This window comes from Alnus glutinosa, chromosome 1 (assembly GCF_958979055.1).
Source record: "Alnus glutinosa chromosome 1, dhAlnGlut1.1, whole genome shotgun sequence".
NCBI lineage: Eukaryota > Viridiplantae > Streptophyta > Magnoliopsida > Fagales > Betulaceae > Alnus > Alnus glutinosa.
In genome coordinates, this window is record NC_084886.1 from 34,442,693 (window position 1) to 34,466,658 (window position 23,966).

General features: G+C 35.9%; 2 protein-coding genes across 5 annotated transcripts; one reads left to right on the forward strand and one right to left on the reverse strand.

The window, feature by feature from the left end:
* Positions 1-221: 221 nt before the first annotated feature.
* LOC133879056 (protein TRIGALACTOSYLDIACYLGLYCEROL 2, chloroplastic) lies at positions 222-11,152 on the reverse strand. 3 transcript variants are annotated; one of them, XM_062317612.1, is made up of 7 exons: positions 11,054-11,152; positions 9,345-10,046; positions 8,837-9,166; positions 2,348-2,463; positions 753-843; positions 545-652; positions 222-470 (listed from the first exon to the last, which is right to left on the reverse strand). In XM_062317612.1, the coding sequence occupies exons 2-6, from the start codon at positions 9,861-9,863 to the stop codon at positions 560-562; spliced, it is 1,149 nt and encodes a 382-aa protein (XP_062173596.1). In that variant the 5' UTR covers positions 9,864-10,046; positions 11,054-11,152; the 3' UTR covers positions 222-470; positions 545-559. The 3 variants fall into 3 exon arrangements, with proteins under 3 accessions (XP_062173596.1, XP_062173592.1, XP_062173599.1); XM_062317608.1 differs by having other exon boundaries at positions 222-652; XM_062317615.1 differs by lacking the exons at positions 222-470; positions 545-652; positions 753-843 and having other exon boundaries at positions 2,348-2,474.
* A 4,462-nt stretch (positions 11,153-15,614) lies between these two features.
* Positions 15,615-21,241, forward strand: LOC133879066 (eukaryotic translation initiation factor 3 subunit D-like). Of its 2 annotated transcripts, XM_062317623.1 has the most exons (4): positions 15,615-15,764; positions 15,909-16,754; positions 18,444-20,184; positions 21,011-21,241. In XM_062317623.1, exon 3 carries the CDS (start codon positions 18,475-18,477, stop codon positions 20,179-20,181), a length of 1,707 nt encoding a protein of 568 aa, XP_062173607.1. In that variant the 5' UTR covers positions 15,615-15,764; positions 15,909-16,754; positions 18,444-18,474; the 3' UTR covers positions 20,182-20,184; positions 21,011-21,241. The 2 variants fall into 2 exon arrangements, with proteins under 2 accessions (XP_062173607.1, XP_062173604.1); XM_062317620.1 differs by lacking the exon at positions 15,909-16,754.
* Positions 21,242-23,966: the final 2,725 nt, after the last annotated feature.

Consider the following 23,966-nt stretch of genomic DNA (forward strand, 5'->3'; position numbering starts at 1 on the left):
ATCTGAATCATGCTCTTAGTCCAAGGGAAGGGCTTCTGTCCATTTCTTGTGGACATGAATTTCTTCCAAATTTGGAGGAAATTTCCTTGAAGCAACGCAACTATCAATCAGATTTAACATGTGGAACAATACGGCTCCCTGGAAAACGACAGTCGTGGCTGTGACGATCTGAAACGACAGGCGCATTAGCATGAGAAACATACATAGGGTCCCACAAAGAATTAAAGAAAAGTGGACAATGGAAACATATGAAGAAGAAGCCTCCAAAGTCCAAACTACACTGGAGTGCAAATTTTTTCATCTTAAAATCAAAGGCTTTCTGTAGCCACAAACAAAACCTCCACTGATAAAATCATCATCCTTGTTAGGGAAAGGAAAACTTGATTGGGCATTTCCGCTGAGGCAAAAGAATGCTACATGAAGAACAGCATTGAATGCTGCTTTCCTGCTACCAAAAGAAGCAGATCCTCCTATGATAAACAAAGGACAAGTGTTTTTGAACATCTAATTTTCTGCTGTAAGCTACCATATATCCTATTTCCACCTTTTATTTTTGTCTTCACAATAGCCTGCTTAGGGACTTGATAAGCAATTTTAGATTCCGTCTTGTAGCCTCGTCGCCCGTGAATCCCAGAATATCAGAGCTTATATTCTGCAGTGATGAAAAAGGATATAGAAAACCAAATTTACACAAGAAATTACTCGACCTTTGACAATTAGCAAAGGTAAGCAGCTGCAAAATAGGATCTCACCTCAATGTTCTTCAAGGTAAAAATCAGGGTGTAAATGGACTTCTGAATCAGCTCAGTATTCTCAGGGGTCATAACAGATGAATGCACCTTTCTGCAGAAAAATTTACTCTACAACATTGTAAGCCTGTAACTCAGACAAGATTTAACATCTTCTTTTCATACTGGTCCTGTAGAATAGTCCTTGTGGTTTCATATGGGGCATGCTTAGGAATTACATTTTAGTATAATCAAATAAGCTTATACCTCAAGTTTGGACAAAGTAATTTCTTCTTCTCGTTAATAAAGGTAAATAAAACCTCATGCACCCATATGAGATTGAACCAGTGACCTCAACCCCCAGCAATAATTTAGGAGGGTAGGAGTAGGAGTCGGAGTCTAGGAGATGCCATTTGGTCTAAAGTCCATTGGAGAAAATTAAATTCATGTAAACTCTACATCAAAATCAGATACCCAAATCTCTGCATTTCAAGATGTAATTACTGAACAACTCTGCTGTCAGGCAATCAGCATTTTCAAATGAATCTATGTCATAAGTCGTATAACCTGGGTGATATAAATCAGGATATAACCCAGGTCCTGATGTTAAAGCAGTGGTAGCAGGGGATGTTGTGGCACAATGGTGGTGTCCTAGATTAGCATAGTGTAGAGGTACCACTTACATAGAGTAGTGGGCAATGGTGGTGTCCTAGATTAGCGCAGTGTAGAGTGCTTGCATAGCATAGTGGTCGCAGTGGCAGTGGAAAAGGTAAAGATAGTTTGATGGCTGCAGTGGAAAACGTGAGCGGTGATGGTGGTTTGTTAGGGTTTAACTAAATCAACAATGAAAAATCTCTCAAAATGTTACACACCAAGGTTTTAGTTAGAAAATATGTATAGATTGTTTATCAAGAAATTAAAATTATTAGACACAAGCTGGTCAACTCCTTGCTTTATACAATTGTATAGACAAATTTTAACCATCAGTTACATGATGAGAGAATTTGAAATGTTCATCAAACAAAATTTCTACTTGCATTGCTTTTTTTCTTTTTCTTTTTAAGTAATCCAGATATCAATAAAAGCATAAGGCCCCCTTAGTACACATGAAGTATACAAGAGAAAACACTTAGTTAGAAGAAAAAAAGAGAATAAGGAAATCATGAAAACTTAGAATGAATAGTTACATGGTTGCGTAAGAGAACCACGGGCCTTTGTAGCCAAGTGGTATCTTTATCTCATCAATGAGTAGGTATTGGGTTCTATACAGAAACACACACACACACACATCATGGGAGAAATCTAATACTCAGGACATAACAAACAGAATAAATCTGACTTTGAGAACAAGATTACTATCAATATGATTATTCTAGCCGCACTTATATCCTGAGTACGCTAATTTACACAAGAAATTACTCTGAAAAATTGCTATCACTAATTGCTTTCCTACTTGGTTCTGTTCTTTATCTTCAATTTTGTGAGTTCTCCTGTGAAAATATTGTTAACAGTCATTCTATTCAAAGTGAACTGGAGAGTGGTGTCATTTTCTCAACCCGACCTTAAATTAATAAATTAATACATAAAACTTATCAACATAAGAGGTTGCTATAACTCACCTCAGATCCTCAGAGGCTTGCGTAAGGCTTCTGGTTAGATTCTCAACTTCCTTTAGCAGACCACTATCACGAACCTCGGCCAGCAAAGGTTGAACATCATCAGCCATGGCTTTGATCTGAGACATCACTACAACAGATCAAATAATTCTGCATGAGAATACATAAATATTGAGCAAATGTGAATATAAACCATTTAAATAGGATGCAAGCACATAAACACACACAGATTTCTTTTGGATAAGTATAAGTATACATAAACAATGCAGTGCTATAACTACCCGCTTGTCTCTGAACCTTCTCTCCTTTTTTATATTACTTCATGAATTTATCAAAAACAAAAAGGCATTGCTACCACATTACAGAAAAGCGAAACAATAATTATAATTCACATTTTCAGTTTTGGTGAATGCAATGCCCATACAAGACATGATGTAATTCCCTATGACTTAATGATGTGGAAAGCACTTGCAACAAATGCGAAGAAGAAAAACTTGGTTTGGGAGGACCAAATATGATATCCATGTTATCCTCTCTTTTTTTCTTTTTTTTTTTGGTATGAATAATAAGAATTTTACAGAAAAAGGCAGAGCCCTCATACACGTAAAGTATACAAGAGAACCGAGGCTCTATCTGCTACTACAATCTAGAAAACAAATAAGGTCTACTAAATTCCTTGAGGGAAAATTAGGAACATATACAATAGCTCAATCCAGAAGCGATCTCATAAAGGAGGATTTAAAGAGAAGCACATTGATGATATCCATGTTATAACTTAAAGGGTAAGTATGTCAAAAGTTAAATAACATATCCAGGGGTGCTATACTGATTGTAACTTCCACTGATTACTAGTGTTTCTCCGAGTCAGAACATCAAAAAGTGAGATGGCACACCATCTAATAGGTTTCCATCTACCTGATGAATTGCAGTAAAAAGCACCTTATTAGATGAGTTTCAAATATTAAATTTGTATTCTTTTTTCCCAGTAGAAGAAACTTCCCAGATGAATCTCAAAGATGAAATTTGAATTTTTTCCCCTAAACCTAACTTTGAAAAAAAAATTGACATGCTTCAAATAATATCAGAATTCTAGATCAAACAAAGGCATCAGCTACATTCTCCTTATCCTAAAAGTTGCCACTTAAAAACAAATGGCCGTCCACCAAAATTGTTTCAACACTCAATACTAAAGAAGAAACGCTCCCACGCTGATTTCCTTTCTTTCTTTCTTTTTTATTATTAGATGCAACTAGCACATTAAACTATTAATCTGACAGACATTTCCCTGATGATTTGAACCTTAATTTTGAACACGTTCTAAAGGTTGAACCTGGAAAAAATATGAAGTGGTGAATTCCAAAGATTGTATTAAGTTCAATAAAAGGAAAGATATCCAGAAATTCAGCTTTTGCTAAAAGAATGATCATAGTTAATGTACACAGTAGATGTAATTGGCTTACACACATAATTATATGCTTCAACATCTCCTTACTTAATGCTCTTCTAAATTAGCGAACATTCAAAGGATTTCTAAATTTATGCATCGATTCAAATTGACACCCGTATCCACTTGATACATATTCTTTTTATATTTTTATTTTTGTAAGCAATCAAAATTTTATCAAAAAATAAATAAAAATAAAGAGGTGCAACCCTAGTACACAATAAGTATATAAGAAAGGCACCTAGCTAGAAAGGGGAAAAAACATGAAAATTAAGCACATTAGGAAAGTCTAAAATAGCAGTTCAAAGGAAAAGAATATTGAAGAAAGACTTTAGTTCCACCACCATCATCTGCGATCTTCAAAACTTCTATCATTTATTTCCTTCCAAAGGCACCACAAAAGGTAAGACGGCACCAAATGCCACATTGCTGCACTCTGAGGAGTGCCATATAAACCTTTTCAACAAGCAAAAAGGTCTACTACTCGCCTATGCATAACCCAAGACAACCCAAAACGACTGAAAATAACACTCCGTAAGGCAACCTCACAGTGGAGAATAAGATGATTTATAGACTCCCCACTTCTCTTACACACATACAACATTGATCGAACATTAAGACATGACGCTTCCTAAGATTATCTAAAGTAAAGATCTTTCCTAGGGCGGTCAACCAAGCAAAAGAAGCCGCTCTTAAAGGAACCTTACTCTGCCAAATACACTCAATATACATAATCATAACCTCAATACTACCACCAAATGTTATTTCATAAGGCTCATCACATCTAATAGTATAATTGAGGCTCATACACTCAAAAGAAGCCGTGTCCCCACACCACAAATATGCTGCCTCTTTCTCTAGATTCACTAGATTTGTTGTGGGGGATGGTTCCAAGATCAGTTTTTGGCATGATTTGTGATGTGGGGACACGGCTCTTAAAGTAACTTTTCCAGTTTTATTTGGTATTGCCCATGTTAAGGACGCTGCTGTTGCGGATAATTTGGAGTTTTGGGGCGATTCCAACTAGTTGAACATGAGCTTCACCAGGGAGGCTCACGATTGGGAGGTGGATATTTTTGTTTCTTTCTTCCAGGTGTTGCATTCAGTCAAAGTGAGCAGAGGCAGCGAAGACAAGTTGTGGTGGGTCTCCTCCAAAAAAGGTTTGTTCAAGGTCAAGTCCTTCATTTACTCCTTGGCTTGTTCCGAAAATAGTCGCTTTCCCTGGAAAAGCGTTTGGCGCACTCAAGCTCCCTCAAGGGCTGCCTTCTTTGTGTGGTCTGCAGCCCTTGGCAAGATCTTTACCCTGGACAACCTTAGGAAGTGGCATGTTATCGTGATAAACAGATGCTACATGTGTAAGAAGATTAAGGAGTCCACGGATCATCTCCTTTTTCAATGCGATGTGGCTTATGCTTTGTGGAGTTCTCTCTTCAGTCGTTTTGGGATGTCTTGGGTTATGCCCAGACGGGTTATCGACTTGCTTGCTTCCTGGTGGTCATTTGGAAGGCCAAAGAGAGTTGCGGTTTGAAAAATGGCGCCTATTTGCCTTTTTTGGTGCTTATGGAGGGAAAGAAACAATAGAAGCTTTGAAGATTTGGAAAGTACCTTGGAAGATATTATATCCTCATTCTACCTTACTTTGTACTTTTGGACTACGACTTATGTCCAACCTTTGTCTTTTACTTTTGCTGACTTTTTCACTCGCTTTTCTCTTTCTAATTAGGTGTTTCCTTGGAAAGTACCTTGGAAGATTTGGAGGCCTCGGTTGGATGATCTTTCCTTTGATGCCATTTTAGAGTCAGAAGCAAGGTGGTTGGAGAGAGCCTTTGAGGAGGAGGAAGTTAGAAAGGTTGTGTTTGCTTTTAATGGTGATAAAGCGCCGGGTCCGGATGGCTTCTTTATGGCTTTTTTCCAAGCTTGTTGGGAGGTGGTGCGCTTGGACATTATGGAGGTTTTTTCTGAGTTTCATGCTAGAGAAGTTTTTGAGAAGAGTTTGAATGCTTCTTTTATTTCTCTTATTCCTAAGACTCCAGGAGCTTTGTCTCTCAAAGATTTCCGGCCCATTAGCCTTGTAGGAGGTATCTACAAGATTATTGCTAAAGTCTTGGCCAACAGATTGAAGACGGTTATGGACAAGGTTATCTCCAAATCCCAGAGTGCTTTTATCAAAGGGAGGCAGATTCTTGATCCAATCCTTATTGCGAATGAATGCCTTGATAGTCGTATTATATCAAGGGAGCCGGGAGTCATTTGCAAAATGGATTTAGAAAAAGCTTATGATCACGTTAATTGGGATTTTCTGTTGTATATGTTGAGGAGATGCGGCTTTGGGGGAAAATGGTGTTCGTGGATAGCACGGTGCATTTCTTCTGCAAAGTTTTCAGTGCTTGTTAATGGCTCACCATACGGCTTTTTCAGCAGCTCTCGAGGCCTAAGGCAAGGAGACCCTTTGTCTCCCCTTTTGTTTGTGTTTGTTATGGAGGCGCTGAGTCGCATGATTACTGTGGCAGTGAGTGGGGGTGTGTTGGATGGTTTCAGAGTGGGCGATGCTTCTTTTTCCCACCTTTTGTTCGCTGATGACACTTTAATTTTCTGTGATGCTAGCTCCTCCAAGATTCGGTCTTTGCGAGTTCTCTTGCTCTTATTCGAGGCTGTTTCGGGGCTTAAGGTTAACTTGGCCAAATCCAGCATTATTCCAGTGGGGAATGTCGATAATGTGGGTAGGTTAGCCGACCTTTTAGAGTGTGAAGTTGCTTATTTGCCTGTGATGTATTTGGGTCTTCCATTGGGGGCTCCTTACAAATCTACTCGTATTTGGGATGGAGTTATTGAGAAGGTTGAAAAACGGTTGGCTAGTTGGAAAAGGTTATACCTCTCTAAGGGAGGGAGAGTGACCCTTATCAAGAGTACGCTCTCTAACTTACCTACGTACTACATGTCTCTGTTCCCTATTCCGGTGAGTGTTGCTTCTCGCATTGAGAAGTTGCAACATGATTTTCTTTGGGGTGGCATGGGTGAAGCTTTTAAATACCATTTGGTGAGTTGGGAGAAGGTTTGTACTCCAATTTCGAACGGGGGGCTTGGCATTAGGAAGTTGGTTCAGTTTAATCGCGCATTGCTAGGTAAATGGTTATGGCGATTTGGCATGGATAGGGATGCTTGGTGGAGAGTCGCGGTGGACTCCAAGTATGGAAGTTTGTGGGGTGGGTGGTGCTCCCGAGAGGTTGCTGGGGCGTTTGGAGTAGGGTTGTGGAAGTTTATAAGGAAAGGTTGGGAGAACTTCTCCAAACTCCTTAGATTTGAGGTGGGGGAAGAGAGTAGGATCAGATTTTAGCATGACTTGTGGTGTGGAGATTCGATTCTGAAAGAAGTGTTCCCTGATCTCTTTGGCATTGCTCGGGTGAAGGATGCGTCAGTGGCTGATAATTTGGAGAGTTTGGGCGGGTCCATTCAATGGAACGTGAGCTTTATTAGAGAGGCTCATGATTGGGAAGTCGATGTTTTTGCCTCTTTCTTCCAGATGCTGGGCTCTACCAAGGTGAATATGGAGAAGGCAGATTGTCTTAAATGGGTCCCATCCAAGAAAGGAGTGTTCAGGGTGAAGTCATTTTTTGGTTCTATGATGTGTGCTGGAGGTACTCGGTTCCCATGGAAGTGTGTGTGGCGGTCTCAGGCTCCCCCGAGGGCAGCTTTCTTCACTTGGTCTGCAGCTCTAGGCAAAATTTTGACCTTGGACAATCTTAGGAAGAGGAACTTAATTATTGTGGATAGATGCTATCTTTGCAAGCGGGATGGGGAATCAGTGGACCATATTCTTCTGCATTGCGATCTGGCCTCAGCTCTATGGAACAACATTTTCTCCCGCTTTGGTATTGCGTGGGTCATGCCTAGGAGTGTGCTTGACTTAGTTGCTTGTTGGTGGAAGTCTGGGAGATCTGGGAGCGCTACTTCTTGGAAGATGGTGCCTATTTGCCTTTTTTGGTGTATTTGGAGAGAAAGAAACCTTAGGTGTTTTGAGAATCTAGAAAGCCTAGAGGAGGTGCTAGAGTTGTTTCTCCATACTTTGTATGTCTGGTCGATGGCTTATTTGTACCCTTTATCTATCAGCTTTGCTGAATTTCTTACTTCTTTTTCGCTTTCTAGTTAGGTGTTTCCTGTTGTATACTTCTAGTGTACGTAGGGGCGCCTTACGCTTTCAATAATACTATCATTACTTATCAAAAAAAAACTCCTAGTGTACCAAGGGGCGCCTTATCCTTTATTAATGAGATTGGCTTCTTACTCGTCAAAAAAAAAAAAAAAAAAAAATTAAGACCTTCCCACATTTGTACAAATCTAAGAGAAGGCCCAATCTCTACGTTGGATGCCAAATGACTAACACCAAAGTCCCTCTTTCTCTGGAGATCTCTTTACAATTACATTATACATACGCTAACAACTTTCCCTCCAAATAGATGGCTCAACAAATTCTCAAACATATTGGTCATCTTCGGCATTTATTAAATAACCAACTTGTGTTATCTATGTTTCCTAAGATTTAAGTAATAACATGGAAATAATTGTGCTTTAAGTATAACTAATCTTTACCCATGTAACTTGTAAGTAGTTTTTGGTAGTGCAATGCATATAAGAAATAAAGAACTCGAGTGTATAAGTAATATACACCTTATGTTAAAGGGGCGAATCATTTGTCACTAGACCACTAGGATTAAGTAAAAAGTTATTTTTTTTCCAGTGTTCCTACTTCAAGATGATTATGTAAGCATCTACTTATAGCTTGTGTTTATATAGGTAAACCAAATATATCATAATTTCATAATATCACTTATTTAAATCATAACCCAAACATACAATTATAGTGCCATGAAGCACATCATTGGACAATGGATAGCTCTTAACTAATTATTTGTTTACTAAACAAATCCTTCATTTTTACAAGAACCTAGTTGACATTTTTCAACAGGATATAGTTATCCAATTAAACAATTTATTCAAGAGAACGGATTATAAAAAATTAAACATAAAATCACAAGAAGGGCACATCACACCTTTGTAAGCAGAGGCTTTGCCTCTTCAATAACTAAAGATACTCGTTCAGCCAGCAAATAAGTATTGGCAACACCAATTTCCTCCACCTCCCGTCCTAGACGGGTAAATATCCCGACCAATGCATCCAAACTTACTCCTTGATATCCCTTCAGCTTCTGCCTATCACATAAAATAAGACCCTCTTTAACACATTCTGGGTCAAGAGGTCCCACTGAAGGTGTTGGGATTGGATCTCGAGGTGTAATATCAATCATAGTTTCCATGAGAAGACCAGACTGGTTCACTTCAACCAGTGAATTTTGAGGAATGATTATTTTATCATCTTCGACCTACAAAAAGTAGGTGAAACAATAAGGTGGTATCACACCAAATAAAATCTTGACTGCATCAACTTGAAAAAATTAAATAAGATTAAATAGAACCCTGACCACACCAAGGACTTAATTTTAAGATGGAAACTGAAGTAACATCACTTATCAATAACAAGAAAATGGCACTGAATCACACCTCAACAACTGCTTCAATACTTTTCAAGGAAGAATTAACACGGATGACATTGCCAACAGTCACCCCCCTAATCCTCACTGGCGTTCCTGTGCAAATACCACTAGCCTGGGCAAATTCGAAAACACCAAAGTACTTCCTGAATTTAGACCGCATTTGAAACCCTCTCAACCACGCCAAACTAAGTGCAAAAAGAACTGCACCAGACACTAGAAACAACCCAACCCCACCTTCCCAAATGCTCCTACGGCCAAACCCAAAATCACTCAATGGGCGTAATGTTTGCCTCCAAATATTCCTAGGAATATCCAAAACAACTCCAAGCGGATTCTTTTTCTCAGAAGAAGAAGATGGCTGGCTATGACCTGCATCAGCAGACATAGCTCTTACCCTGTTGAGTTTTATGTGTGATCTTGTTGGAAGACAAGGCAAGCAATTTGAAGAACTACTTGGAAGGGCAATCAATGATGAAGACAGCACTGTCGGGCATGTTGAGACCTGAACCAAAGGTTTCCACACCATCTTTTGCAAGGTTCTAAATGGAGAAACAGTACCAATAGCCAATTACAACTGCAGTTTTCTTGGTAATACTTACACCAAACACTGGCTTCTTGAGCCAATTCTAACAATCCACTAGGGGGTTTTCTGAGTCTTAAACTGCTGAAACTTCCACTGAGCCAATTCAATGTAGTGCATAACAAAACCCTAGAGAAAAAAAGAAGGGATTCATCAACAGTTGAAACAAGGATTTGATAAGCACTAATAATGGGAGGAAAACTCAGTAAATTATAAAACGCATACACCAAAAGAGAATCACACGTGCCACTTCTTGGTTACAAAAATATATTAGAAAAATAAAGAAAAAGGTTTTATGCAAATTTTTCTTCTTCTTCTTTTTTTTTTCTGCAATAACAATTCAAGTAGAATGAGAAAATCAACTCATAATATTTGCACAAAAAATTGAAAATATAAAACTTAGATTCCATTGTTCTTGGTTTTGTTTTTTGAAATTAAAGAAAATCAAGTTAGCAGATCAGCCGCATTAAGATCAGTTGCATGGGGGTTAGTTCCTACTTCCTAGTCTCCTAAACAACCATGATCTATTACTAACAGCATTTATTTTCCTTCACCTTTCATCCATTTATTTGGCAAGTAAACAGATAATTGAACTACCCCATTTCCCAAATTTTCATATCAACCAAACAGTGGTTACGTTACATTATCCCAGTAATGAGTTTCTTCAAGTAACTTGTTCTTAATCAAGTCCAATGAAAACGCAGAGATGGGAATCCGGAAACCTCAGAAATCGTCACGATATTAGCTTACAATAGAAAATGCACAATTCTGATTGAAAAACCGAATAACCCTTTGTTTCGTTGCCGAAAAAATTACGGCAAAATGAAAGAAAACAAAAGTTTGATCCCATAATATTGCCTTCTTTTTCAAATAAAAAACTTGGAAAAGCTCATCTCAACTACTCCCAGTTATTTTTACTGACATACTAGAAAGAAAAATTGGGTCTTCTTTGTTCCCATTTAATTTCTTCTCTTCTTTTCCTTTCATTTCTTACATTTTCTCTGTAAACAAACGGAATATATTGGAAAGAAGCAACTGAAATTTTCTAAATCCAATGAGACAATTTCACCAAAAAATTAAAAAAAAAAAAATCCAATGAGACAAAGAAATATAAACAAGGGGCTCGTGACATTTACCTTGAACTAGGGTTTGAGGAGTCTGAGAATTATTGTATCACTTTACCTCCGCTTTGCTTCTCGCAAAGCAAAATGGATATACCAAAACCAAAGTCTCTGTTTTGGAGGTATTGAGGGGTATGTTCGTAATTTGGGCCTCATAATGGGAAATGGGCCCGCTTTTTTCAACCCACTAGTTTTTAGTCGGGTTTGAAATTTGGCTCCGTTGCCCATATGGAATTGGAAATTCCATTCTTTTTTCTTTTTCTTTTTTTTGAAATTTCACGTTGTCTTGTTTTGTTCCCAGCAAAATAAAAAAAAAAATTAAATAAAAAAATTAAATAAAAAAAAAAAAGTCACTTGTATACTGGCCACTAGGAATTCATATTAGATTCTCCATTTGTGTATGATATATGGTTATTGAAATAACTTTTTAAGGACTATTGATTTGGAATTGCATTAGGAAATAGAGTTTTAATATAGAGAAAAACCTTCTTCTTCTTTTTTTTTTTAAAAAAAACAATCATTTTCAAACTACTTTTTTATAGCAAAAAAGTTTTTAAAAAAAACGAAAAAAAAAAAAGAAGAAATAAGTGATTTTTAAGTTTTTAGGAAAATCTATGATAAATTTCTAGGTAAAGCGCAATTTAAAATCACTCTCCCACTTTTTAAAAATCAATTTTTACTGCTTAAGTTTTTCACGGATTTGAAATCGATTCGTCTGTGAGTTTTCCATCCATTTTTACAACTTCAATTAGTGTCACGTCAGCATTTTCGCCACATCATCTTAAAATATTATTTTTTATTATATTATTTAAAAACTTAAAATTTTATTTTATTTTTTAAAAAAATAAAAAATAAAAATTGGGGTTTGGGGGTGGCTGTTGGTGGCCTTGGGGAGGGGGGTGGCCTGCGAGCCACCCCTAGATCCATTTTGGGGTGGCCCAAAGGCCACTCCTAGAGCCTCGGGGTGGCTTGAAGGCCACCCCTATAACCATTTCGAAGTGGCTTGAAGGTCACTCCTAGGCCGTAGGGGTGGCTCCCTAGATCCATTTTTTGGGTGGCAGCGCGCCACCCCCCTCCCCAAGGGCGGTGACACTGACAACTACCCCGAAACCCTATTTTCATTTTTTTTTAAATAATATTTTAAAATAATGTGGTGAAAAGAAAAATGCTAACGTGATACTAACAGAAGTTGCGAAAAATGGACAGAAAAATCACTTAATAAATGATTTCAAATTCGCGACAAACGTAAACAGCAAAAATTGATTTTTAAACAATGAGAGAGTGATTTCAAATCGCACTTTTACCCAAAGATTTATCATAGATTTTTCCTAAGTTTTTAATCAAACTGACCAATTTGTTTGCTTAGTGTGACTTTTTATGTACTAAAATTATTTTTTTAACTCCTCAGTACAATCACAAATAAACTTTTAGGCTTCGTTTAGTTCCCGGAATAGGTATTTCATTAAGAAAATGAATAGTTATTACTGATAATGAGGAAGAGTGGAATGAAATAATTATTTTAATTCCTTAGTTTAGTGACAACACATATATCACAATTGAAATTGACCCAAAATTACTAAAAAATCCCACATAATTTATTATTTTTCAAAAAAAACTCAAATCTTAAAAAAATAAATAAATATTGGATCTTAGATACGTGGGTGGCGACCAGTCACAGATCTGATTTAAATTCTTTGTTTTTTTTTAAATTAATTTTTTTCTTAATTTTTTCTTATTTTTATTTTTTTAAATTGTTTAAATTTTAAATTTTTAGGTATTCTAGTTTTAAATTTTTTTAATGTTTTTAATTATTTATTTACTTTTTTAAGTTTAATTTTGAAAAATATGTTTTTTTTAATTTTTATTTTTAAAAAATAATGTCTATTCCCTCCAGAATAACTATTCCTCTCAAAAATTTGTAAGAGCACTCCTAATGGCTTATGTATATCTCAATCTAGAATAACTAACAAAAACTCACTTTATCTAGTTTAGCTAATCGGTTTTAGAGCATTCACATTGGATCGTGTAAAATTTCATCTATAATAGCTAACGAAAATCTACTTTTGCTAGTTTAGCTAATGGATTTTAAAAGACATCATACATCCGATTATCTATTTTTAACTCTATATTCTTTTTATCTTTTTTTTTTACTTTTTGTCATGTTACTTTTTTCACTTTTTTGTATGTAGAAAACAATAAAATAATAGATAGATTGGTGAATAGTGCAACTCCACAAATCTATCAAAACTCTATTTTAGATTTAGGATAGATAATCCAATGGAGGGGTGTTTTTGTGAGTTTGTTATCTATTATAGATTTAAAGGGGCTTTTACATGATCCAATGTGAGAGCATTCACAGCGGATCGTGTAAAATTTTATTTAGAATAGCTAACGAAAACCCATATTTGCTAGTTTAGATAATGGGTTTTAAAATGCATCATACATCTGATTATCTATTTTTAACTCTATATTCTTTTTTTCTCTTATTGTATTCTTTTTATTCTTTTTATCTCTTTTCTACTTTTTGTCATTTTACTTTTTTCACTTTTTTGTATGTAGAAAACAATAAAATAATGGATAGATTGGTGAATAGTGCAACTCCACATGTAGAGTTACACTATTCACAAATCTATCAAAACTCTACTTTAGATTTAGGATAAATAATCCAATGGAGTGTGTTTTTAGCATTCATGTTATCTATTTTAGTTAAAAGTAAGTTTTAGCTAACCCAATGTGAATGCTCTGAGTGCTCTTAAAAGGCATCATACATCCGATTATCTATTTTTAACTTTATATTCTTTCTTTATTATTTTTTATTACTTTTTTCATTATCGTATTTTTTGTCCTTTTTTTTTTTTTTTTTTTTAAATAGTCATATTTAGTCTTTATTTGTCAACAGTTGTTTTGTTAAAACGATCATTTCTCTAATGCAAATTTTTTATGGTCATTTTCACCATTTTTCTAACAGTCATATTTTTTAACAATCGTTTTGTTAAATCTATCATTTTTCTAACGCAATAATTTTTAAACGATCATACCAATTTAAAGAAAAAGATTATCCTTTTATTATTACTAGTGATTAAACAAATAAATAATCTTAAAAGTAACTTGGAATATTCTCACTTGTGCAAGTAAAATATCACAATTAATTAAAATATTTATGGAATCTCATTGGCATTATGCTTCATGTAGAATGTGGAGTGAAAGAAAAAAACAAAAAAACAAAAGAACGTGGAGGAAAAAAAAATAGATATGCCATACATGTAGAGTTGCACTATTTAAATAATTAAGTAAAATCTATTCTAAAGTTTGAATAGATAAGGCAATTGAATATCTTTTTAACACTTTAGTTATCTATTCTAGCTTAAAGGTAAAAATATATAAGCCATTGGGAATGCTCTAAGACTATTTAAATGAATAGGTTCATATCAAATAAATGAATAACTATTATAATGGAATAGTCATTTCATTCAAAGGACTTATTCCGTAAACTAAATGAGGTTTTACTGTCTTACAACTCTCAAGAAGCTAAAAAGAAAAAGAACCAAATTACTTAAAATTTTTAGGGAAAAGTACACATAATTCCGATCAAATTATTACTTCATTGTGAATGTGCCTCTCAAATTACCAATTATGTCAATGTTCCCTTAAACTAAAAAAATGTTAATAGACAAAAAATAACCTTAAAAAGTTTAAAAAAGACAAATATATCTTTATAAATTAAAAAAAAGGGTAGCAAAAGTAAAAAATAAAAAATAAAAAAGATTTTTTTTTTTGAAACATTGAAAAAAAATAAAACAAAAACTAAAAAAAAAAAATGAAAATCCTTGGTTTTAATTTTTACTTTTTACTTTTTTTATAGTTTAATTTTTTTTTAAAAAATAATTTTTGTATTGGTTTTATATAATTTTATGAAGAATATTATTTTCATTTGGAGACATTGACATTATTTGGTAGTTTAGGAAGAATATTAATACAAATGGTAGTTAAAGGAGTACATTGATAATTAAGTAATGGTTTAAGAGAGTATGTCTACATTTTTCAAAATCTTATTACCATATGAAGTACCAAATTCTGCTCTCCTTATGGTATGTATATATGTTGTTAATTTGTGTTGTAAAAAACAAAAAACAAAAAAAAGAAAAAAGAAAAAAGAAAGAAAATTGTTGTTAATTTGTGTGAGTGTTTTTTTTTTTTTTTTTTGCCATTTTTCAAAATTCATAGAAATTTGAAATTTGAAAATCATATCCCTGTCTAATTTATTTATTCTATGTCGTATAAAGAAGAAAATCTACATACTATCAACATAGAATCATTCATGTGAAAATAAGGGTATAGATACTTTTCTAATGAAGGGTATTTGGCTTAAGTTGCTTGAAAAAAATATTATTGCATACGTATTGTAATTCTTTTAAGATTTAATTTATTTATTTTTTTTTATGAAAAAATTAAAATTAATTGAATTACTATAACACATATGTTGTAATTTTTTTTTTTATAGCACCCAAATCCGTTTAAATTTAGGTCTAACAAATATAAATAACAAAAAAATATATATATCTTTACAAAACTCAAAAACTCCTCCTTTCTCTCCTCTCAAAAGCCGCCCAAAACCTCTCTCTCTTCCTGCATATCATCATAATCATCTCTTCGCTTCTTACCCAACCCGTACAATCAGTGGCCGCCTGGCTGAGTTTAGTGCCTGGGTTGAAGTTATTTGAGTAAAGTAAGTTTTTTTTTTTTTTTTTTTTCCTGATTTAGAATTGCTTTATTTTGTGTTTAAGCTCTCTATGTGTACTTTTAGGCATTGGATTTGTGGGTCTGTTCTTATGTATCTTATTTTTCTTACAATGTGGAAACATCCTCCTAGAAGGGGGAGTAGCCGAGCGGATTGCCATGGTGCCGTGTTCTTCTTTTTTATTTTTCTTTTTTCTTTTTCTTCTTGGATTTGTGGAGGTGAGATTGAATAGCTTTGGTGAAATGGGTAATGGGGAAAATAACCTGCGGATTGAGATGGGAATGCCATTGAATCGGCTCTTGTTTGAAACAAGTTGGGCTTAAGTGTTTTTGTGAAATTGTTTTTATGTGGGTGGGGTTTGATTGAGCTTATTTTGTGAATTTTAAGTGTCTAAGGCACCCATATTGTTGTACGTGGTTGTATGTGTGTTCATGTTTTAGTAATAAATCTTTATGATGGTTTCCCAATGTAGGTTGCAGAACTGGGTGGTAGATACCATATTTTTAATCTTCTAGGTGTTTTAGAGAGGGAGGGATGGGTTTAGCGTGCTATTTGTTTTTTTTTTTTTTTTTGATAATTAAGAGAAATGTCATTAAAGAAACGGAAAGCACATTCAAGTACATAGGGACTATACAAGAGAAGCCACTAAGAAGGAGAAGAAAAAAGAACAAGAAAATCATTAAAGTTAATCACTAAAGGAGCTAGAAACGCAACAGTCTAAGAGAACAAAGAAAAAAAGAAGAAAGTAATGAGCTCCTCAATCTTCCTTTGTTTGTCCTTGAAATTTCTATTATATCGTTCCCTCCACAAGCACCACAAAAGGCAAGAAGGAACCATCTTCCACACAATTGCACTCTGAGAGCGATCACCTGTCCACCAACAAGCAAATAAATCCACCCGAAGAGGCATAATCCAAGACAAATTGAAGCGGCTGAAGATAGCATTCCATAAAGCGCGTGCAAACTCAAAATGGAGAAGGTGATTTTCCAGGCTCCCCATTCATTTTGCACATATAACACTTATCAATCACAATGACATGTCTCTTTCTAAGATTATCCAAGGTAAGGATCTTCCCTAGCACCGCCGACCAAGCGAAAAAAGCCACTTTTAAATGAACCTTGGTCTGCCAAATACGTTTCTAGTAGAAAGGGTCTACCTCTTTGCAAGCAAGAACCTTATAGAAAGATCTAACACCAAGTGCGTGCTATTTGTTGATAGGCATTTTTATTGCTTTTTTTGTGGTATGGCTACCATGTACATCCTATGAGAGTGACCTCAATAGTTGTGATCTAGGGGAACACATGCTTTAAATAAAGAACTCATGAGTTTAGCACTCATGTTTTGTTGACTGATTTGTTGTGATCAGTGTCTTCCTGAACTACTTATATCATTCAGTACATGTGCTGCACATCTAAAACAATCTTTGCAGTTAGGTTTGACTCAGATCGTCCAATCATATCATTTCCTTCACATTTGGTATTGGTTTACTATTGTTTGTGAATAGGGTCATTACCTATTTTTGGTCTCACCTAAATGGGTTCCTACCTAGGTGCTTTCTTACTGAATGATAATTTAAGTTTGGACATGGATTTACTTGAAATACTTCATGTTTTGAGTTCACTTGTGAGGTTTGTGTCCCACAATGAGAAAAATATAAAGAGAGTGAGTAGTTAATATGCCTAAGTGGACCCAAGCTCATTAACTTAGGCTTTTGGGCTAGAGTGGTGTCCAAATCTTTGTGGACTCCTCAAATAATTCTATCCCTAACAATTGGTATCAGAGCCATGGTTAGCTTCCATAGCTGTTGATACTAGTGTCTTGGTTTGATGCGTTTGGTTGACTCTGGTAAAAGAGTTTGGCTCTGCTTGGAGTACGTGTGACACTCTTGGTTTGTGAAAGGACTTACACTTGAGAGGAAGTTGGGTCAATGTAGAAGAGACTCACAAATGAGGGTAAGATTTGTTGTGAATACACTTGCGAGGTTTGTGTCCCGAATTGAGAAAATATAAAGAGAGGGAATGGTTAATACACTTAAGTGGACCCAAGCCCATTAGCTTAGGCTTTTGGGTTAGAGTGGTGTCAAAATATGTGTATTAATGTACTCTTTGTGGGCTCCCTAGATAATTCTCTCCCTAACGCTTCACATAGATGTTGAGCCCATATGTGATCTCATGACTGATATCTCTTTTTACATTTGCCTGTGACTTGTATTTAGTCCTCTTTGTGCTTGGTAAGATGCTTTTGCATTGTTGTCAATGTTTGATGTTAAACTTATAAAAGAATTTACTGGATATTGATCTGGATGTTTATCATATTGCAATCTGCGCATTGCTGTCTTATTTATTATGATGCACAAGGGTGGGCTGAAAAAAGAAGAAGAAAGGCGTCTAAATGTTTGATCTATTACAAGAAATGGAGATAGCCATTCGTTTGGCAAAAGTTAATTATAGATCTAGTGGTCTGCTTCTCATGGTTGTTACAGAGAATGACGGCAATTTAATTCATCGAGACACTTTCTTCACGTGTAGTTTATTGGGATGGTTTTCTACATGCTTCTCCATGTCTTCTTTGCACCTATTTTCATGCATTTTTTTTGGATTTAGCTGTCTGCAGTCTTCTTATTCTAGGGTTTGCATGAACTAATTTAGTTATCATCATTGCATGCAGATCCAACACCAGAAAAACCCTATCCTTCACCATGGTTGGAGTCCTTGAAGTTGGAGTAGTCCCATTCAACCTTGATGGGTGGGGCCCACCCGATTCCACCAACACGGACAGTGCTGGCAACACCAACACCGACAACCTCCCTCTAAATGTCCCCTTTGCCCCCTTCTCCCGCTCCGATAAGCTTGGCCGGGTCGCTGACTGGACTCGGAACTTCAACAACACCCGGCCCAAGAACCCCTCAGACTCCGTATTCGACTTCTCCAATGATGAGTCCTTCCCAGCCTTTGCAGAAGATGACTCCTCCTTCCACTTGGTCGATGGAAAGCCACCTCCGAAGCCTAGATTTGGCCCAAAATGGCGTTTCCAGCAGCAGCGCCAGCTCCCCCAGCGCCATGATGAAGAGGTGGAGGCTCGCAAGCGTGAGGCCGAGAAAGAGCGTTCCCGCCGCGACCGACTCTACCACATGAACCGCTCCAACGCGAATGCACAGCGCCGTGAGCCTTCTGTCTTAAAGTCCTCTGTTGACATCCAGCCCGAGTGGAACATGCTGGACCAGATCCCCTTCTCCACCTTCTCCAAGCTCTCCTTCTCTGTCCCTGAACCTGAGGACCTCCTTCTTTGCGGTGCACTTGAGTTCTACGACCGCTCCTATGACCGCATTACCCCGAAGAACGAGCGCCGCCTTGAGCGTTTCAAGAATCGAAACTTCTTCAAGGTCACCACTACTGATGATCCGGTGATCCGCCGCCTTGCCAATGAGGACAAAGCTACAGTGTTTGCCACTGATGTGATCCTCTCCACACTCATGTGCGCATCGAGGTCAGTTTACTCTTGGGACATCGTGGTTCAGAGGGTTGGAAATAAGCTTTTCTTCGACAAGAGGGATAGCTCGCAGCTCGATCTGCTCTCGGTGCATGAGACCTCGCAGGAGCCATTGCCAGATGCCAAGGAGGATATCAATTCTGCATATTCACTCAGTATTGAAGCCGCCTACATCAACCAGAATTTCTCTCAGCAGGTCTTGATTAGGGATGGGAACAAGGTGACATTTGATGAGCCCAACCCCTTTGCAAACGAAGGAGAAGAGGTCGCTTCCGTGGGGTACAGGTACAGGCGGTGGAAGCTTGACAACGATATGTACTTGGTGGCGCGGTGTGAGGTTCAGAGTGTGGTTGAGGTTAACAAGCAGAGGTCCTTCCTCACTCTAAATGCGCTTAACGAATTCGATCCAAAGTACTCTGGCCTCGATTGGAGGCGGAAGCTTGAGACTCAAAGAGGTGCGGTATTAGCCACGGAGCTGAAGAACAATGCAAATAAGTTGGCAAAATGGACCTCTCAGGCTCTATTAGCCGGCTCAGATTTGATGAAATTGGGATATGTCTCGCGGGTTCATCCTCGCGATCATTTCAACCATGTGATATTGGCGGTTGTTGGGTACAAGCCAAGGGAGTTTGCTGCGCAGATTAATCTGAACACGTCGAATATGTGGGGGATTGTGAAGTCAATTGTGGACCTGTGCATGAAATTGAATGAGGGCAAGTATGTGCTTGTGAAGGACCCATCAAAGCCGCAGGTTAGGATCTACGAGGTGCCGCCAGATGCATTTGAGAACGATTTTGCAGAGGAACCACTGCCAGAGGAGGAGCAGGTTCAGCCACCCATGGAGGATGTTGATGGTGGGGAGGTAAATGCTGCTACAAATGATGTGGAAGATAAGGAGGTCGATGCTCAAGTTTAAATGGTAATTTTTCCTTGATCTTACACAACATACATGAAAATTAGAATTGTCTTTTTTGTTTCAGGGATATCTTTTTTCCGTTTTATTTAGTCTGTTTTTGGTTGTCTAATTATGGTTTGTGAGTTGAAGTATGCCCTTAAGAACCAAATTTTCTTGTCCTTCTGTGGAAGTCTGATCATTTTTCTCTTTTTAGGATTTTGTGGTTAGAGCTCACAGTATGGAAAAACCATAGTTATTTCATTGCATGGTCATAAAAGACTAATTTTATTTTAGATGATTATGATGTTATTGTGGTAACTCGGAAATTTTTTCATCACTGGCTTATTGGTCTCATGGTTTATATGGAATTTCCCTGTTGACACTTGGCATTAGGAGTAACATGTTAAGCACCGTATATTTTGTTAGGATAGAGAGGGTGTAGCAGGTATTAACTAATGCTTTTATCTCCAATGGAAAATACAGGATAATGAAAGTTGCTTCAATCTATGTCACCTAATAGTACTAGTGGTTTATATAAAGTTAACTCGTCGGTTCTACTCGGGCTTCCTTTTTTATTTTTATTTTTTCTACTAAGGTTGTAAATATCTTACATTCTCAAGTTTGTGGGAAACAAATTGCACAAATAGTAGATTTACATTGAGTGACATGCTTCTAGGCTGTTAATAGACAATCTCTATAGACTATAATTCTATTGTTTCTGGGATAATTTGCATAATATAATGTCTTATTTTGCGAGATTTAAAGCAACAAATAAGCAAATTGAACCTTCTTTTGCCTGTTATCTCAACACGATTATGTTGATTGCAACATCATCAATTTGTGAGTGCAGATCAAAACAGTCTTGTGCTGACAAGGAAGAAGTGACTTTCATCGATGTTGCAGTGGGAGAAGCAGATTTGTGCTTTTTTTGGGTAGTGTTTTTTTTTTCCCCCGATTTGTTTACAAACTGCTATTGCAATTTAACAGAAAGATACAAGCTTTTATAGGTTGGCCTAGCCTTTTTGGAGAAGTTAAGTAGATTTAATTACTATTCATTTGAAGGGTATCAGTTTGTTCTTTACATTTCATCATTGTCTGGATGAATTTGTATAATTTTGGTGCTCTAAAATACATTTTCCTTTTCGGGTCCTGATTATGGCTCGGCTGTCTCAGCTGGCTTCTACTTTGGCGTGTATCAGAAGGAAAGTTCTGCCGCGTTGGGACTGGTTCTCAAATTTTAGTGTTGATCAATTTCAAGGCAGGGCAGGACCTGGCCGAGACCAAACGGTTCTCAAATTTTAGGGCTTGTTTGATAACGCCTTTTAAGACAGTTTTTTGCTCTTTAGCCCAAAAAAAAAAAAAAAAAAAAACAATAACAAACAATTTAACACTCAAATACTTTCATCTTGATGTCACGTTACAATTAAAAAGCAAAAAAGTTCTCTCAAAAGGTTCTACCAAATGAACTTGTACGTACCACTGCAAGCAAAAACTACTGCATGAAGTGGCGGAGCCAAGACTTTTGTTCGGGGGGTCAAGAATTATTTTAAAGAAAAAATTATGAATGAAAAAAAAAATGATTAAAATATTAAAAAAAATATAACTAACAAAATAAATAAATAATTCAACAAAATTTAATTATTGTTTAAAACATATAAATGTAATATACAAATTATTGTGCCACTCTTCAATTTGGTCTTTATCATTAGAATGATAATCATAATTTTTTTTTTCTTAAGCGATGATCTACCGACAAATATGCTAAATTTACCTCGACACGAGCTCACTTAACATTTGATTAGAGTTCAATAAAATCATATATTGTTATTCTCCACAATCTTAGCTAACTACAATTATAAATTTTCATATAATTAAAATATGTAACAAAACCTATATATTTTCATAAACAAATAAAAGCTTAATCAATATTAAAGTTTGATTATATACATGAAACTTTTTAAGAAAGGAAAATTATCAAAAAGTAATTGATCTAAATTGTTGAAGGCTTGAAGAAAAACAAAATTGACAGACTAAAAGAACGAATTCATAATTCAGTCTTCATAATTTTGCGGGAGTCTAAATCTCAATTTGTAATTTTTCTTTTCACTGTGAATACCTTCTGTGTATTGCTCGGCCTTTCCTTTTTAAATTAGGACCTTATATATTTGCTTTTGTTTTTCAAGTAGGCGCCTTATCTATTGAGACCCATACTTTGGGCATTTTTTTTTTATTTTTTTTATTTTAAGTATATATTTTAGGCTCTTGTTTTTTTTTTTTTTTTTTTGTTTTTTAAATGGCATTTGTTTTTAATTGTACTGTGTTAAATTGTGCTGTTATTATAAGAGCTAAGTGGCTTGGAGTCTTTGGATTGACGGCTCAGGAAAAGCCCATTGACGAATTTGTTTTTTTCTACGCCCACTACGCGTTAAAATAAACAAGGCCAGCATGTGGTCCACCAGCATGTTATTTAAACGGTGTGTTTTAATAAAGAGATTTTCTTTCATCGTCTTCTTCCCCCTTTCATTTAACCTAAACCTAAAAGCCTGAAAATGTTGTAACTGTGAAAAATTTCAGACGTCCCCAAGCTGCTTGACTCGTTTGCCTTGACCTGATGTTTGATGAGTGGGTGTTGATTGCCTCTGATCTGCGATTGAGGGTGGGCAAGCAGGGCATGCAGGAAATTTTCTACTGGGACAAGGTAAATTTTTGGAGGTTGAGGGGGGGGGGGGGGGGGGGGGGGGTCATTCGACCGCTCTCGACCCCCTCCCTCCGCCCCTGTATGCGTGCTGTAATGAAAAATTGTACCGTTTTTCCGCTAAACGGGACTATTTTCCATTTAAAAAAATTTGCTTTAAAAACTTAATAACAAAAAATTTATTAAAACTTAAATATTATAAAAAAATAATAATTAAAAAGCAAAAAATATTAAAAACTACAAAAAAATTGCTTTAAAAACTTAATAATAAAAAATTTATTAAACTCGGCCATTGGAGTAGTTTGTCCACCCTAAATCGGCCAAGCCAAAAATGGGGTGGCCGGCCACCCCCTCGGCTAACCGGCCACCTTTTTTCTTTTTAGTTTTTAACATTTTTTGCTTTTTAATTATTATTATTTTTTTTATAATTTATAATTTATAATTATTAAGTTTTTAAAGCAATTTTTTTTTAAAGATTTTAATATTCTTCGCTTTTTAATTATTATTATTATTTTTTATAATTTTTCAGTTTTAATAAATTTTTTATAATTAAGTTTTTAAAGCAATATTTTTTTATGAGGAAAATGGTAGCGTTTTCCACTACAGCATGCATGCGATAGTTTTCATTACTGCATGCAAGCCAGATCCTGCAGAATGTAACTCTCCTACTCGACGCTCTCTCTCCCCTCAGGAAAAGACCCTTTTGAACCCCTTCCCTCTACTTTTAGCTTTTCTTTGAAATTTTAACAAAATTCACAAAATATACTATTTAACAAACTGTCTACTCTATTAAATCTAACTTTTGTCAGTAATGTTCTCTAAATGTAAAGAGTCAAAAAGTGAATTTAAAAGATTTTTTAATATTCTTTGTCTTTCATATTTTTTTCTTCTGTCCTTTCAACTAAAATAAATTTTTGATGCAGAGAGTTTAAAAATTGGTTTCATCAATAAAAATAGAATATTTAATTAAAGTAGAGAAATATTTAGAGAGTTTGATGTTTAGTCATTTTGAAAAAAGGCTAGCTAAATCACTTAAAGTAGATTTTTAGAGTTAAATTTAGAAATTTTTTGAAGAGTTCAACGTGAGTGCTCTTAGAACGGGAAAGCATCC